At 40.7% G+C, this 17,826-nt stretch overlaps 1 protein-coding gene across 1 annotated transcript in view; it reads left to right on the top strand.

The window, feature by feature from the left end:
• The window catches only part of LOC109931903 (integrin alpha-9-like), a 153,395-nt gene extending 137,673 nt beyond the window's left edge, over positions 1 to 15,722 (top strand). The window contains exons 17-18 of the mRNA XM_048595627.1: positions 13,120 to 13,277; positions 15,717 to 15,722. Coding sequence (XP_048451584.1) covers positions 13,120 to 13,277; positions 15,717 to 15,722 — 164 coding nt within the window. The remainder of the gene's footprint in view (positions 1 to 13,119; positions 13,278 to 15,716) is intronic.
• The last annotated feature ends 2,104 nt before the right edge of the window (positions 15,723 to 17,826 follow it).

Raw genomic sequence — 17,826 nt, forward strand, 5'->3', positions numbered from 1 at the left:
TCAAACTGTTCAAAACCTCATAGTCCCTCTTCCCGCATTCTGTGCTTACATTCTCCTTCTCCAAAGTGAAGAGAGATGTGAAGTATTCATTTAATACCCTACCAATGCTTCGAGCTCCATGCACAGATTGCCCAAAATGAATCTGACTCTTTCCGTGGTTATCCTCTTCCCCTTGCTAAACTTATAGAATGTCTTGGGATTCTCTTTGATTTAATCTGCCAGTGTTTTGCCATGCCACCTCTTTGCTTTCCCAATTGCTTTCTTAGTTCATCTCGGCACATTCTGTACTGCACTAGGGCTTCCATTGATTTGTGCCCTTTATACCTGTGAAAAGCCTCCGTTTTCTTCTTGTGCAGTCGTGAATATTCCTAAATGTCAGGGTTCTCTGGGATTGTTGCTCTTACATTTCACGGAACTTGTTGGATCTGTATGCTTGTCAATTTTATTATGAAAGCCCCTGCCACTGTTCTGCAGTAGATTTACCCAGAAGTAGCTGTTCATGGTCTACATAGCCAGATCCCGCCTTGTTTAAATAAAATTTGCCATGCCCCAATCCAAAGCCCTTTTTTGCATTTTCCTTTGCCATAACAAAATTAAAATGGTGTTGGAGTCACTATCACTAAAATAATCTTCCATTGCTATGTTGAGCACCTGTCCTGCATCATTCCCCAGAATTAGGTCCAGCACTCTACTGTACCCTGTTAGACCTTCTACATGTTACCTGGTGTCATTCTACCTGTTAGAAATTTATAGGTTCCAATGAGAATGTCCCACCTTCATTTTCCTAAACTCTGGTGAATATAGTCCTAACTGATCCAGTCTTTTTTCATACATCAGTCCTGCCATTCCAAGAATTAGTCTGATAAAACTTTGCTGCACCCCTTCCATAGCCAGAACATCCTTCCTCAGATAACGAGACCAAAACTGCACACAATACTCCAGGAATGGTCTTAACAAGGCCCTGTACATTTACGGCAAGTTATCCCTACTCCTATACTTGAATCCTCTTGCTATGAAGGCTAACATACTATTTGTTTTCTTCATTGCCTGCTGCATCTGCATGCTTACTTTCAGAGACTGGTGTACAAGGTCACCCAGATCTCCTTGCACCTCCCCCTTTCCAAATCTACCGCTATCAGATAGTAATCTGCCTTCCTGTTTTTGCCACCAAATAGGTAACGTAATGTGGCCAGGGGCTGAGTAGCCATCCTGGATCCCAAACTGAATGTCAGTGAGCAGCTCTATCAGTGACCCCTTCCATCAGAATGCCAGTGATTGAGGTGGACTGGAAGTTGTTCTGTTTCACATAGTTAGGTGGATGCCAGTGTTTCAGTTGTACTTGAATATTATGGTATAGCTTGTTCTGGAGCACAACTTTTCAGTACTTTGCTAGAATGTTGTCTGGACCCATAACCTTTGCAGATCCGACACATTGAGCCATTTCTTGATACTACACAGATTGAGTCAATTCAGCTGAAAACTGACACCTATGATGCTGGAGATCTCAGGAGCAGATGAAGGTCGATCATCCTCTTGGCACTTCTGGCTGAAGATTGGTGCAAATGCTTCAGCCTTATCTTCTGCATCTTTTCCCCCATTCCTTGCTCATGCTTAACCTGATGCCATGAAATTTTGTGGAGTGCAAAGTCAATGTTGAAGACTCTCAGGGCAATTTCTTCTCAGTTGTATACCTCAGTGTCACCACCTCTTCTCAATCTTTGCTGTCTGCTGGGTCAGGTCATACCCAGGGATGGTGATGGTAGTGTCTGGGATATTGTTTGTGAGTGATGACTTTGTGAGTATGACCATTTCAGACTTTTGCTTGCTTAGTCTGTGGAACAGCCAGTTTTGTCACTAGCCCCCACAGGTTGGTAAGGAGGACTTTGCAAGGTTCACAGGGATAAATTTGCTGTCGTCCTTTTCAGTGTCTAGATTTATTCTAGTTGGCCCACCACATTTCAGTGCTTTAGAGTTTAAAATGGTCTGTTACAATTGAGTGGACTAATAAGTCTTTTCAGAGGGCAGTTAAGAGTCAGCAACATTTCTGTGGATTTGGAGGTCAGACCAGGTAAGGATGGCAGATTACCATCCCTAAATGATGTTGGCGAACTAATTTTTTTATGACTGTGGTAACATGGTCACTGTTACTCATGCTTTGAATTCCATACTTTATTGTGTTCCAATTTCACCATCCATCATACCCAGAGCATTAGCCTGGGGTTCTATTAATCCAGTGACATTACCAATACACCATATAATCCCTAGATATTAGAAGTAACTTCCCTTTACAAATCCATTTTGGTTTTTGCTGATCAATTCATATCTGTCAAATGCTTAGCAACTTAGTCCCTAATAATAGATACTGGTAACTGTAAACATTAGACCAAGAGGAATACAATGTTCAAACTTTTGACAGTCTTCAGTCTTGTTAATGGTTTGTGCTCCGATGTTTAACCCTGTACTAACATTTGTCAGTATGACTTAGGAGTCTCACTCTAGCCTGACAATTTTTTGTACCATTTTTGCAAAGCAAGGCAGTGGGCTGGGAAAGTACAGGATTTTCTGACCTCTATTTTCTCTTCTCAGCCAGCACAGCTTTCTGTTCCTGCTTGCCACTTCCAACACCCACTCAGTTTCCAAAGGTCTCAGCTGTCACTGATGGTCTCCCAGTTGTCTGTGACAATGTCTGCCATCATCATCTCTTGCTTGTAGTGTAAGTTTGGAGACAAGGTTCAGTGGTCAAATCACCATATAGAGGTACTTTCTGTACAAGCCATTATCAATATGATGGACATGACCTTGCCTGTGCAGACTTAGTTGACCTTGAAAAGAGTGCATGCTGATGCAAATAGCTTGCTCCATCATTACTGAATTGATCACTTTGTCTTGCCAAGAGAAGCTGAGCGTGTGTCTGAGAACGTGAAGGTGGAAATTGAAGAGCCTTTTCTCCTGCTTGGCCTCACTACTGGGATGCATTAAGAATGCAGGCTTAGTAAACAGGCATCTTGATGTTCTCAATCGTGTAGTTGCTGATTCGTATTCTATTTTGTAATTTGAACAGAGGAGCTGCAGCTTTAGCAAAGCATGTGTTAATTTCAGCATCAAGTGTTAGATTCTGGTGATTGTTAAGCCTAGATACGAGAAGCTATCAACAATCTCCAGCTTCACATTGTTAAAAATTATACATGATAGTACGGCAGCATCCTGACTATGACATTTGACTTTGAGCTTCAGCAATACAGGCCAAACTTATTTCAGACATGCAAGAATGTCTGTTTGACTGAAGTGTTCCCCATTGTATAATGTTCCATATAGCATCACCAATGCAGAGCACACCATTGGTAAGAAATTAGCATACTTTAATCTTGAATCTTGGGTAGATGATGCTAAATATTTTTCTGTTCATTCTGGTATAAAAATGGACACCACTTTAGTTGAAGGCATTTGGTAGTACAACATTACATCACATTTTGCATATTGTTTATTAGTTTCCATCAATTCAAATCATTCAAGCTGAGGCAATTTGCCAACCAGCAACCAAGAATGGGTAAGTGAGAAACTAATAAAACTGATGTGATTCTACTGAAAAAGGGAAATTTCACAGCATAACATTTTTCTCATTTCTCCAGTGCAACTTTGCTCTTCCTGGGATCTATAACTTCAGTGGAGATAAATTGCTTAGTACCGTGTTCTGGCTATTGAGATGCCCTTGGCTGCTGACTTCTCAGCTTTGCAACTTGTGAGGGTCCTGCTAAAGAGTGCTTCGCCTGCATTAGTTGTGAGGCAGACTCAGCCATCAGGACACATGGCAACATTTCAGATATTTGCTGAAGCAGGAGTTGGGGCAACGTGTGAGAACTAGAAGCCCTTGGAATGGAGTCACCACTTCAATATCATGCTTTTACCATCATCTTCTTCATGCCACACTTCCAATAAAGCCACACACATTGTTACCATACTCTGGTGAAAACATTGGTGAAAATGAGTGAGGTGCTGTCAGGTCAAAGCTAATTTATCTGTTGTCCTTTTTCAGTTGACGGATTTGGAGCTGCACTTCTATGATTGAGGGGTGCATGGATTCATTTGATTATTGCATTAGATGTGTCCTGGAGTTGACCAAATCATCCCTACAAGATGATGTGCAACATCAGCACCCTGGTGTCTGAGATGTATCCTGCTGCTTGCTGTTGAAATCATTCAGTACCACTGAGCGCTTTAAGTGTTGTTGATATTGTAATTGTCACCAGGTAGCTGGGAAATTGCTGCTGAACAGCGATGCCAAAATGCCACTGATTTTCACGCTGCAGATGTTAGCTATGAAATCTGTGGAAAATAACCTCTAAGGGGAGGCGATGGCCTAGCAGTGTTATCACTGGACTATCCATCCAGAGACCCAGGCAATGTTCTGGGAACTGAGGTTCGCACCCTGCCATGGCAGACGGTAGAATTTTAATTCAATAAAAATCTGGAATTAAGTGACTAATGATGGCTGTGTGACCATTGTTGATTATTGGGAAAACCCACCTGGTTCACTAATGTCCTTTAGGGAAGGATACTTGCCAGGTCTGGCCTACATGTGACTTCAGACCCACAGCCATGTGGTTGACCCTTAACTGTCCTCTGGGCAATTAGGGATGGGCAGTAAATGCTGCCTAGCCAGCGACGCCCTCATCCCGTGAATGTATTTTTAAAAAATTCTTGTCTTCTCCCCAGTGTCCTGTGTTTCCTTCTCTTGCTCAACAATCTTGTACAACCATTGGTGGTTTTACCTGAGGGTCAGCACACCCAAGGAGAGGGGAGAGATTGAGGGGAGAGTCCTTCATGGTAACTTCAAAGGGTGCAGGAATTGAGCCCATCACTTTGCGTCACAGACCAGTGATCCAGCCAACTCAGCTAACTGACCCGTTGTGCTATCTATCCTATGTAATCCTGTGCAACAGGGAAAAGAACAGACCTATGTATTACTGTAATGGTGTTGTTCACCCAGTGGTTGCTGTGCATTTGTTGATTGTATCATGGATTGGCATGACAACAAGGATTTAGGTGAGTAGTAAATGCGGGCGGGTGAAAATACGAAGCAGTGTGTGGAGTGCTGAGATAGAACAAGCTTGAAAGGCAGAGTGAAGGGGCTGGGAGTATGGTTATGAGCACAACACAGTGTAGCTGAGGATATTTGCCTTTTCTGACCTGGTTAGGTCATTAAATTGCTTCTTGCAGTGAATTTAGGAGCAAGTCAAAAAGGTCCTGCTGACCTCCCAGGCCATCTCCCGGCATACTTTTTATGTGGCAGCTGTAACACAGTCATGTTAACCTAAGATGTTAAGCAATAATGTGTGGAGTTCAGTGAATTGTGACAGAAAGATCCACTAAACATACAATCGGGTTAACTCTTTGACATCAAATTCCCAATGAACGTCTTATTTAATATCAGGGCCACTGTTCCAGAAAATTGTCTCAAAAACAGGAAATTCACTACCTTTGGGAGTAAAGATATTCTGCTACTCCCAGTCTTTGAAATTAAAGTATTCCATTATCGCCACACTATTTTTGCTAAGATGTTTCTTTGAACTTTGTTTGTACATACCTCACAACATTGACACTGCTGCCTGTAGTCAATTTGTAGCAAAGCCTTACATATTGTTTTTTTGTAATTATTCAGTTCTATTCTCCCCTGCTGATAATCTCTTTCACTAATATTATGTTAGTGAGTTCTTTTATCAACACTGCTGCATCTCTTCCTCTTCCAATCTCCTTGTTCTTTTTACAGGCTGTCTCATCAGGAGTATTATTTTTCATTTCCATTGTAGTTGGTCTCAGTGATAGGTAATACATCATACCCTTGAAACTAGATTTGTGCTACTGCTAAGCTATTCCTATTGTGTGTCAATATGTATATAAAACTCTTGATAGGGTAAATGACTGTAAGTATGTAAATAAAACTCTTAATAGGATAAATGACTGCACCCTACTTTTTATCCTTGCTGCTATTTTTCTCTTACGTTTTAACTTTTTGCACCATTTGCTTTGCATTGCTCCTATTTTTATCAGTGTTTTGTTACTTATATTTTGTTTTCCTGACCTAAAATATGCACACATGGACCTTATGAAAGCCTACTAAAAGTTATTGTAACTACCTTATAATTGAGGTCAGAAATAGAGAATCAGGAAACAAACAGCAGAATGCATGGCATATTGGTGACAAAGTAGAGAACAGTGTTGGTTAAAGACAGTTAATCATCAAGGATGGGGAATGTCTGGTATCTTCACTGGGATCAGTCTAATGTTACCATTTACACCAATGGTTTGGAGTTGGGTAGGAAATACGATACCACTACGTGTCAATGACATCAAGTTGGATGGTATAGATAACATTGACAAAAAGTGACAAAACACAAAAAGACATTCATTAACTTGCAATGTGTGTGTGTAAATGGCAAAATATTTCAATAAAAATAAATGAGAGCTGCACTGTCGTAGGAGGAATGAGGAAGTCATGTACTTTGCGGACACGTGAATTTAAATGTGGTGGAGGTACAGCATCTAGAAATACAGATTCACAAGTCATTAAAAGTAGCCTTCAAGGCGAAAGAAGCAGTATGGTTAATTTATATAGTTCTGTCGTAAAGGAGCAGAATCAGTGCCTGTGCTGACTTTCTGTCAGAAATGCCATTAGACCCACTCCTCTGGTCTTGCACATTAGCTCTGTAAATTTTTCCTGTTTAATTAGACATATAGTTTTCATTTGAAAGATTTTTTTTAACTGAGAAAGAGTTGAAAAATGGACAAGTTGACCTAAACCTGTGTCAAATGAGTACTGCATACAGATCTGGCCTCCATATTGCAAAATATATTGAAGTACTCAGTAAACTGCAAAATCTGATTTACATATCAGGAAAGGCTGGATACAACTGTCAGTAAAACCTGAACAGGCTAAGACTTTTAAGACCCTGAGAAATAGGATCAGAGGTAGACTGTTTTGCTCCTCAAGCCTGTTTTGCCATTCAATAGGATCATTGCTCTGACATTCCTCACATCCACTTTCCTGCCCTTTCTATATAACCCTCGATTCTCTGATGGATCAAGAATCTATCTCTCTCAGCCGTAAATGTACACAGGACTTTGCCCCACAGCTTTCTGAGGCATGGAGTTGCAAAGACTCTCATCTCTTTGAGAGAAGAAATTCCTCTTCAGTCTTAAATTGGTGCCCTTTATTCTGCGACTATGTTCTCTGATCCTAAACTCTCCTATGAGGGGAAGCATCCATTTACACCTGTCAAACCCCTTAAGGATACTAAATGTTTCAATGAGATCACCTCTCATTCTTCTAAACTCCAGTGAGTGGAGTCCCAACCTGTTTAACCTTTGTTCATAAGATAATTTCTCCATACCAGGGATCATAGTAGTTAAATTTCTCTGAACTGCCTCCAATGAAATGATACTTTTGCTTAAATAAGGGGACCAGAACACCTCACCATACTCCAGCACATTGTACAGTTGCAGTAAGATTTTCCTGCTGAGAAATAGACTGATTGCAGTTGTCATATTATTGAAGAAGTTTGATATGGTAGACGTGGAGAGGATTCTTCCACTCATGGGCAGTCTGTAAATATTGGATAGATGCCAATAAATTCAATAAGGAACTGAGGAGAAACCTCTTGGTGGTAGAAATTCGATACTCAAGATGCCACAGAATGGTTAGATACCATATATGCATTGAAGGACAAGCCAGATAAGTACTTGAGGGGGAAAGAGACTGATAATATGTTGATGGCAAGAGTTGAATTATAATGGATGGAGACTCATGTAAAGTATAACCACAGAATGTGTTGAATTGTCTATTTCAGTGCTGTAAAGTTTTATGAAGTACTTACATTATCTTTAACACTTTTTATACTCTGGGCTTTGTTTTCATTTCTTTTAATCTCATGTAATTTCCACCGTGGCTACTCTCACACTAAAGTTGTTAGCCTTTCAAAAATAATACCGTCATGGTTCCGGCAGATTGGTTTATTCAATATCCAGTTTTGATGGTTCTATAATACAACTGTCATGATATTACATTAAATTAATAAGCAAGTAATGTAACTTAGTTCCTAGGACTCAAAATGATTAGTTCTGGATATCCGGGTTGCTTGCCCAGCCGTGGAATCCAGATCATTCCAAGATTTCTAAGTTCTCAGATACTTTTTCCTGATGCTATTCAGCTGCCATGGGTTGAACATATGCATCCAATGGAATCTGTAGATGCTCCTTTTGACAGTTTCCCATGATCTTATGTGTTAGCTGCCTCAGCATTCATTTAATGTTGCCAGTTACTATGGTTTGTTGTTCAGCAGCTGCCTTTTTATTTACTTGACTTGTGTGTTATTCTGAAATTTCACCATTCTTTCACTTTTAGCTTTGACACATTCTATTTGTTCACTGACAGAAACAAGGGACAATTTCCCCTTCTGTCATTGACTCTGCCTTTTCAATATATTCAGGGCTAAATGAGGACTATTTAGTTTGAAACCATGCAATTTTTAAAATTATATCTTTCATATAATTAACTTTCAGCTACTTTCACTTTTATGTTTATTTCTGCCTGAGCTGCACTAATTCTTAGGACAGCTGTAGCTGACAAGGTAACACTATGAAAGGCATGACAGATCATATAGTCCCTGCTATGCTGCAGTTTCAATATATCTGATTTCTTTGAGCTAGAAGAAGCTGGATCATCGTACACTAGGACTTGGGTGTAGCAAAACTGGCCCCAAAATGCTGTCTACAAACAGCCCTCAGAATATATATGTGCCATGAATGCCTTACAAAAAATTAAACACAAAGAACCAGAAGTAATCTTTACCCTACTTGCTGCAGGAATTCACGCAGAAATTGTGGCTAGTTGAAATTACTAGCAAGAAGAATCCTCTGTTATAATAAGAATAGAGCTTTATGCTGGCAGGGATATGGGGGAGGGGTGATATGCAGCTAATGGTCCATGTAGATGTTGAGGAATGGTATAAAAAGGCCTTCATGTCATCCCACCCTACCAAACATATCCCAATTTATAATAAACATCCCTTTAATGAATATTAAATAGACTACAGTTCGCACACACATTAAAACACCTATAGTTGTGCTCCTGTCTGGAAGGAGGACCTTTATCTGAATGTAGTACCTGTGCAGTTCTGTTAGTTCTGGATGTTCCTTCATCTCATCAGAAACATGTTACAGGAAACAGCAGGAAAATATAAAATTTGCTTGTAGGAAAACAAAGCACAGCCCTGTTAAATTGGGAAACTCTAATTAAAACAAATGAAATGGAATAATGAGACCTTTGATTTTATGAAAACTGTCATTTCACTGTTCTCCCTTGTAGTTATTATGCTCACCCAGTAACTCAGCGTGAGAAAATTACTCTGATATGACATCATGGAAGCAGTTGTTTAGCCTAACGGTTTGGTGTGACCCTCCAGATAGGAAGTTAGCCTTGTTTCAGTATACACACAGAGGGAAACGAGGAGGCCATTTGGTCCCTCAAGCCTGCTCTGCAATTTATTGAAATCAACGCTGCTCTGTGATTTAATGCCAGAGAGTTGTTTTTGCCCTGTATTCCTTCATACGTGTGGCTGGTAGGAACCACTGACCGAGCATTGATTGCTGTTTGCAGAAGAGAGTTCTAAACACAATTATTCCCCTTTGCATGGAGAAGTGTTTCCTTAAAAGGTCTAACTCAAATTTCTAATCTGTGCCTCCTAATCCTGAAAGTCAGCAGAAATAGGCTGGAAAGCCCAAGATAAGAGGCTGAAAGGAGAGGCCTTTATGTGATGCAAGGAAGAATCGAAAACAATTCAATCTTATGAAGCAAGGTCAGAGCAGGTGTGGGGATCAGAGACCCATTGATAAGTGATAAAGACATTTCAGAATCAACCAGATAGAGGATGCTAATATTGGATCATTTATCAAGTTAAAAACTGACATAATTAATAAGTAAAGAATAAACAAAAGAACAAATGAGCCAAAAAAATCAAGGAATGGAGCAAAGTAAGGAATGGATTAGAACAGTTTAAAGAAAAAGTTGCTAATTTTAATTTAACCTTTATTCATTAAGTAAGTAAAATAAGGTGAAAGAGGAATGTCAGAGAATTTGCTGCATTCCAACTGTAGCGTATGGGAGTTTGCAGAGAGTGTTCGCTCCAATGACTGAGTCATGAATTTTGCCTTCTGACGCTCTTCCACACTGCCCCTGCTGACTGTCAGTGCAGGTGCCTTCTCCCTTTGGTGGGGAAAGTCCACAGCTGTCTTTGCTTTAGACACCTCCTGAACATTGATCCAGTGTTTCTTGCCCAGTACCATTAGCCCTAATCCCTGGCAAGGACCCAGTGAAGTGCATCCATAGACTAACAATTGATATTAGTAACTGAATGAAACAATGGAATGTCTTGTAGCCAGATTTATTGATGATGCAAAGTTGGATGGAAAGCATGAACAAAAACAGAAGTTGCTCGAAAAGCTCAGCAGGTCTGGCAGCATCTGCGAAGAAAAAAATCAGAGTTAACGTTTCAGGTCCGGTGACCCTTACTCAGCGGACCCAAAACATTAACTCTGATTTTTTTCTTCACAGACGCTGCCAGACCTGCTGAGCTTTAACAGAAACTTCTGTTTTTGTTCCTGATTTACAGCATCCGCAGTTCTTTCGGTTTTTATTTGGATAGAAAGCATGATGTGAGGAGAGTACAATGGATCTGCAAAGAGTTATAGATCGGTTAAATGAGTGGTCAAAACATGAGCAAATACATTATAATCTGGGAATTTGTATGGTTCCACACTTAGGGGGAAGAATTGAAAAGCACAATATTATTTAGATAGAGCGACACTGCTAACTGTTGTTGTCCAGAGTGATCTGGGTTTGCTTGTACATGATTCACAGAATTCTGGCATGTGAGTACTACAAATAGTTAAGAAGGCAAATGGAATATTGGTATTGATTGCTAGGAGAATGGCTATTCAAGTCGGGGAAATATACAGGACCATGGTAATACTGCAGTTAGTGCACTGCATACAGTTTTGGTTTCCTTACTTAGGGAATGACATGTTTGCATGGAGACAGTTCAAGAAATTAGCTTGATTTGTGAGATCCTTGTCTTCTAAACAAAAATTGAACAGATTGGGCCTGTACTAATTAGAGTTTAGAAGAATGAGAAGTGATCTTACTGAAAGATATAAAATTTTGAGGATGCTTGACAGGGTGGATATGAAAAGAATGTCTCGCTTCATAGTAGAAACTAGAATAGTTTCAAAATAAGAAGCCTCTCACCTAACATGGTGATAAGGAAAAACATCATCTCTCAGGGGTTTGTTTTGAACAGGTTCAAGGCAGTCAATGTTTTACTCCTGCTTCTTTTTCTTATTTTAGGAAGGAAAAACATTCTGCAGGTGTAAGCAATTCAGAACTTTATATAGCCACAGCGTTCAACTTCTCATCTTTTGTATTCGAGTCTTCGTGGTATAGAGATCATGATTCCATTATCCATTCTAATTGTTTTTGCATCGGTTTATATAACTTTAACCTATATGCACACACTGCAAGGTTTATTTAACTTTCATTTCTTCTGGATTTTTACATCTATAAAGCACTACAAACTATTCTTTTAAGGTCCAACTTGGACAATCACACATTTGCCCATCTTGAAATTCATTTGTAATTTTGCCAATTTACTATTCTGTTACCTTTTTGCAATTTTATGTATTCATCTACACTATTCACATGTAAATTATTTATCATTCTATCACATCATCTGAGTTACTGATTACACTGAATAGTTGAGGCTTTAACACAGATTCCTCTGAGACATCATTTGCTGTATCCTATTAGTTAGAGTATATGACCATTATCCCCATTCTCTCTCTAGCCAATCTTGTAATCAGTCAGTAATGTGCTGTCAGTTCCATGAGTTTCACTTTAACTATTCATCTCTCTTATGGGACATTGTACAGATTTACGGAAAGCATTTACTAAATTATATTTATAGGCATGCCCCTTTTAATTTAGTTATCTCTTGTAGAAAGTACAGTTAGGTTTGACAGGCATGACATAGCCTTTCCAAATCCAAGCTGCTAAGCCTAAAACTTCAGTATGATTTTGATGGTTTATCTAAATTATTCTTAAATGCAAACATGCTCTGTGCTTTAATCACTAACCCTATTGTGCATTCCTGTCCCTCACATCTGAGCTTTGATAAAATTATACACAACCTCTTTCGAACAGCGTAGAAGTAAAGCTGCATCAAGTTGATAATGGCACAAAATTGAGATGTCAGTCTCCCTGAAGAGGTGGAATACAGGCTTGTAGTGTCCAGTCATGTAAGATGACCAGTCAAAATCAATCAAGGTATCTAGCTGTGCTCTGTACACAATCTCAGCCTTGTCAGGCATTTTTCTCATTATGGGTGGAGTGTAATGGTAGCTGATACTTAGAAGCAAAGAAACATCTGGGAGAAAGTTCTTGTTCAAAACATTGAATAAATTTATGATTCTGTTTTTACTGGATATCAGTGTATCCAATGGCTTTATGCTGGGGTGGTGCATGGGACATTGAGAACTGGAGGGATAGATAATCTTTGAAGGTAAAGGAAAATGCAGATTTAACCTCACTCAGTTATGTCTGACTAGGCCTGAGAGGCACAAGCAGAAGCTATTGGGTGAATAAGACAGCAGTGAAATTTCAAATCGGAAAATGAAACAGCTTTCTAATAACACTGAGACTGAAAATGCATTGCTGTGTGACTTTTTAAAATACTTCCTAATCACCCTGTTCAGAGTTGTTAATAGATATCTCTGGAGTAGATAAGACTTGAAAGCAAGGTCTCCCAGCTCAGAGGTAGGAATACTACCACTCTGCAATAAGAGCCCCTCACTCTGTGTGACTCTTTTTAGTGTGATATTTTAAAATTTTGTTTTATATCCAAAAGTGATCTTTCTGTGTGAATTTTTAAGATTCAATATTATTTAAGCAGGTGCTGATACTATTATCTTTGCTATTCCTATGTTAACCAGATTACCCTTGTTTGGTGTTCCTGAATGCTGGATGTCTACTATAATGACTTTACTAATACTTAATTCAATGCTTCATTGCAGAATTGATTTACAATCTGACAGCAGATGCACTGAAGAAACAGAAAGGCCTGCAGGCCAGGGTTTACATCTATGCCAGTGAACCAGTGAGCCAGATCATGGAGAAAATTGAGCTGTCCTCCAGGAAAGAGAGCTGCAAGCACTACTTTGTCATTGTCAAGGTCAGACCACTATCTCATCTAACAATCAGATAAATTCTGGGGACATTATGCAAATCTCTTATCAGTTGATTTGTTTTATTTACTGTTTGGAGTAAGGATGCAATTTTATGAAGCAAAAAGCTAATGTCTTAATGGCTGTAAACTGGATCAGAAGCAGACAGGTCCAGAATTTCCCCATGCAGGCTGATGTGCCAGCTTGTGCATGTTCCTTCCTGTGGGCTTCTTTAGAAATGGGTTTTGGAAGGAAACAAATCGTAACTGTCTACCCACAACTAATGGATAGCCAATTAAGGCCCTTAAAGAGCCAATTAAGAAAACATTGGAGATGTGGACCAGCTCCTCCACTGAGGCCAAATCTGAGCCAATGAATGGAAATGGCTTCCTGGTGGAAGGGGTAGTGTGGGATGGGGGGTGTCGGTGGTGAGGAGTTGGTGACAGCCTTAACTCCCCATCCCGGTATTCCGTTGTTATGACTGTAGACTACCATGTGGATGGATTTCCCCTCTAATGTAGCAATCTGGCAGTGTTATTTTTAGAGACAACAAGGTACAGGGCTGGATGAACACAGCAGGCCAAGCAGCATCATAGGAGCAGAGAGGCTGACGTTTCGGGCCTAGACCCTTCATCATAAAAGGGGGAGGGGAAGGGGGTTCTGAAATAAATAGGGAGAGAGTGGGAGGCGATTAGAAGATGGATAGAGGAGAGGATAGGTGGAGAAGAAACAAACAGGTCGAAGAGGCGGGGATGGGGCCAGTAAAGGTGAGTGTAGGTGGGGAGTTAGGAAGGGGATAGGTCAGTCCAGGGAGGACGGACAGGTCAAGGGGGCGGGATGAGGTTGGTCGGTAGGAGATGGAGGTGCGGCTTGAGGTGGGAGGAGGGGATAGGTGGGAGGAAGAACAGGTTAGGGAGGCAGGGACGAGCTGGACTGGTTTTGGGTTATTTTTAGTCAGTTTTGTTTTCACCGATTGTAAAATTCTTCGATGGGCATCTCCAGTTTGATGGTTTCCCCACTCTTCGAGCTACATTGGTAACTCTGATGGCGAGGCTGTTGACCTGACATTTCTGGAGTGGCTCCTTTTCTGTTCTCCAGCTATGGGAGCTTGCCCACACTCTTCAGTTAGATGGCATGTATGTGCCCTCATCGACCAGCTAGGAAAAAATGACATCAGAGCCTAACGCAGTGGGTTGGAATACAGAAATTCTGCCTGACCCAGTGGCCCCAACCCCAGAATGAAAATCCACCTCTGGCTGTTGACATGTAAAATGCCAGATTGACACTGTAGTGCAGTACCAATAAGGAACTGCTGTCGGAGGTATCATCCTTCAGATGGGATGTTGAACCAAGGTCTTGTCTTCCTGCCAGGTGGACATCATGGTATTATGGCACAATTCGGGGAAAGGTTCTGACAGCTATTACCCTTCAATTAGCATCAGTAAACCAGATGGCTAGGAATTTTTGTGCTATTTGTGGAACTTTGATAAACAAGTTGGCTGCCTGGTTTTCCAGCAATGAAGACACACCAAAAATCATTTTATCATCTGTGACGCAGTTCGGAAGCCCAAACTTCCTGAAAGATGCCACATAAATATATTTTTCAGTGACATTATCTATTTTAGCCAACTCCTTGCAGAATCAGGAAACTGTTAATTTCCTAAAATACTGTCAAAATGTGCTGGAGAAACTCAGGAAGGCTGGTGACAGCTGTGGAGAAAGAAACAGTGTTAATATTTTGAGTTCAGTATGACTTTTCTTCAAAGTTGGAGAAGAGTCATATTGGATTCAATATGTTAACTCTGTTTCTGCCTCCAGTGATGCTGCCAGACCTGCTGAGTTTCTCCAAGATTCTCTGTGTTTGTTTTAGATTTCCAGTACCTGCATTTTTAATATAACTGTCAATTTCCTGTTTGAAACCTAAAGACTCATATTCAGTATCCTTGGCATCAGACTATCCCATAACTTAGACATAAATGTGAAGTCTAGATCTATTTTTGTCCAGTCATGTCCTAGAGTTTGCTTTCCAACATTGCAAAAGTGACTGGAATTTAAGACTACTTAATTTACTTTACTGTAAAGTGCTTGGAACATCTTGAGGTTATGGTAGGTGCTATATAAAGCCAAGCCTGACATTTGTTTTACTTTCCTGGTTCTTTTTAAAAAGTTTTCTATTGTTATAAAGCCCTGAATTGCTTTCCACTCCCATAGTCAATTCTCCTTTGATAATAGATTGAATCTTTGACTATCTCTTGGTGACTGTTTTGAACCTTTTCCATTGCATCTGCATTAAGTCTGCTAACTATAGCTAGACCTAGTGCCAGAAGTGGATAACGGGTGATCTCAGCAATTTTTTCCCAGATTGTCGGCCTTTCTTTCTTGGATGTGTTTCTAGAACTTAGCATCCTCTAAGCGGGTGTTTTGTGCCCTGTTCTTTTGTCTTGCAGGTATGACTCACTGTTTTCATTTCCAGTTCATTCAAATCTGCGTTTATCAGCCCCTGCCTTGAAGAGATATCCTCGTCCTTTCTGTCATTGTGAGCTTTCTCTTCATCTCCAACTTGTTTTCCTATTAGAGTTTCTTGAAGTACTGTTGGCTTCCAAACCCGTGCCCTTAAATCTGAATCTCTCGAGTTGGAGTAACCGCTGCTGCCGCAGAACTGAAACAGCCTCGATCAGTGTCATGAACAGATAATATCTGTTGCTGCCACCACAGTGTGCAATCCCTTTTATCCTTCTCAAGCTGTCTGTGGACTTTTATACCGTTAACCAAACCATCATTCACCAGCAGCTCTCCTTTATTGTCTAATAAACCTGGTTTTCACTCTCCTTTTCAATTGTATCCACTAAACCTCCTTCAAACCTTTCTCAGCTCACACCCATACTGATGCACCTGGAAAAATAATCTGTAAAGCTAATCATTTTGGACCCTGCCAAAATCTTCATTTCCTAGTCATTGATACAATCCCTTTTCTTGGCCACTGTCAAGCAGAACAAGGTTTTTTACAAAGAGAACTGCCGATGCTGGAGAATCTGAGATAACAAGGTGTAGAGCTGGATGAACACAGCAGGCCAAGCAGCGTCAGAGGAGCAGGAAGGCTGACGTTTCGGGTCTGGACCATTCTTCAGAAATGGGGGAGGGGAAGGGGGCTCTGAAATAAATGGAGAAAGGGGGAGGCGATGGGAGAAGGTGGATAGAGGAGCAGATAGGTGGAGAGAAGATGGACAGGTCAGGGAGGTGGGGATGAAGCCAGTAAAGGTGAGTGTGGGTAGGGAGTTGGGATGGGGGTTGGTCAGTGGGGAGTGAGGAGTGGGTAGTTGGGAAGGAAGACGGACAGGTCAAGGAGGCAGGGATGAGGCTAGTACGTAGGAAGTAGGGATGGGGGTTGGTCAGTGAAGTGGGAGGAGCAGATAGGTGGGAGAAAAGACAGACAGGTCAAGGAGGCGGGGACGAGCTGGGCTGGTTTTGGGATGAGGTCGGGGGTGGGGAGATTTTGAAGCTTGTGAAGTCCATATTGAGACCATTGGGCTGCAGGGTTCCCAAGCGGAATATGAGTTTTACAAAGTTGGCATTCTACTTAACCCTAGACTGAACTGTTGATGTCATACCCTTGCCATCACCAAGACTGCCTACTGCGATCTCCACAAAACCACCGGTTTCTGCATCATCTCAGCTTGTTTACTGCTGAACCCCTCATCTTTGCTCTTCTTAGCTTCAGGCTCAAATATTCCAATGCCGGCATCTGGACTTCCGCTCTCCATAAATTTGAGCGCATCCAAAACTGCAGCAAGATCTATCCTGCACCAATTCCTGTTCGCCCATCGCCACTGTCCCTGTTGGTCTGTATTGGCTCTCAGCACCCCAGTGCTTCAATTTGAGGATCCTCTTTCTTATGTTCAAATTTCCCTGTGCCCTTTTTTTCACTTTTTTTGTAAACTCCTCTAACCCTCTGATATTTCTGTGTTCTAATGACACTCATGTTTTGGGTGATCTTCATTTCCTTGGCCTCACCATTAGTGACCATGCCTTCACTGTCTGATCCAAAGCTCAAGAATTTCTACTTATATCTTTTAGTGTCACATAGAACATAGAACAGTACAGCACAGTACAGGCCTTTTGGCCCACAATGTTGTGCCGACCTATTATCCTCCTAAGATCAACCTACCCTGCATACCCTCCATTTTACTATCCTCCATGTGCCTATCCAAGAGTCGCTTAAAAGTCTCTAAAGTATCTGACTCCACTACCACTGCCAGCAGCGCATTCCACACACCCACCACTCTCTGTGTGAAGAACCTACCTCTGACATCTCCCCTACACCTTCCTCCAATCACCTTAAAATTATGCCTCTTTATCCAACTACACACAACACACTTTAACATCTATTTTTTTGACTGAAGCTATTGTAATGTATCAATTTGGCATTTTTGTTTTCTTAATCACTGTTGTTCAAAATATTTGAGCAATTTTTAATTCCTATTTAATCATGTTGTGATACTCTACAGAATTTTATATTGTACATACAATTAATGAATGAATTGTAAGCAATTAGTTATG

Source organism: Rhincodon typus, chromosome 4, assembly GCF_021869965.1.
Source record: "Rhincodon typus isolate 14 chromosome 4, sRhiTyp1.1, whole genome shotgun sequence".
Lineage (NCBI taxonomy): Eukaryota > Metazoa > Chordata > Chondrichthyes > Orectolobiformes > Rhincodontidae > Rhincodon > Rhincodon typus.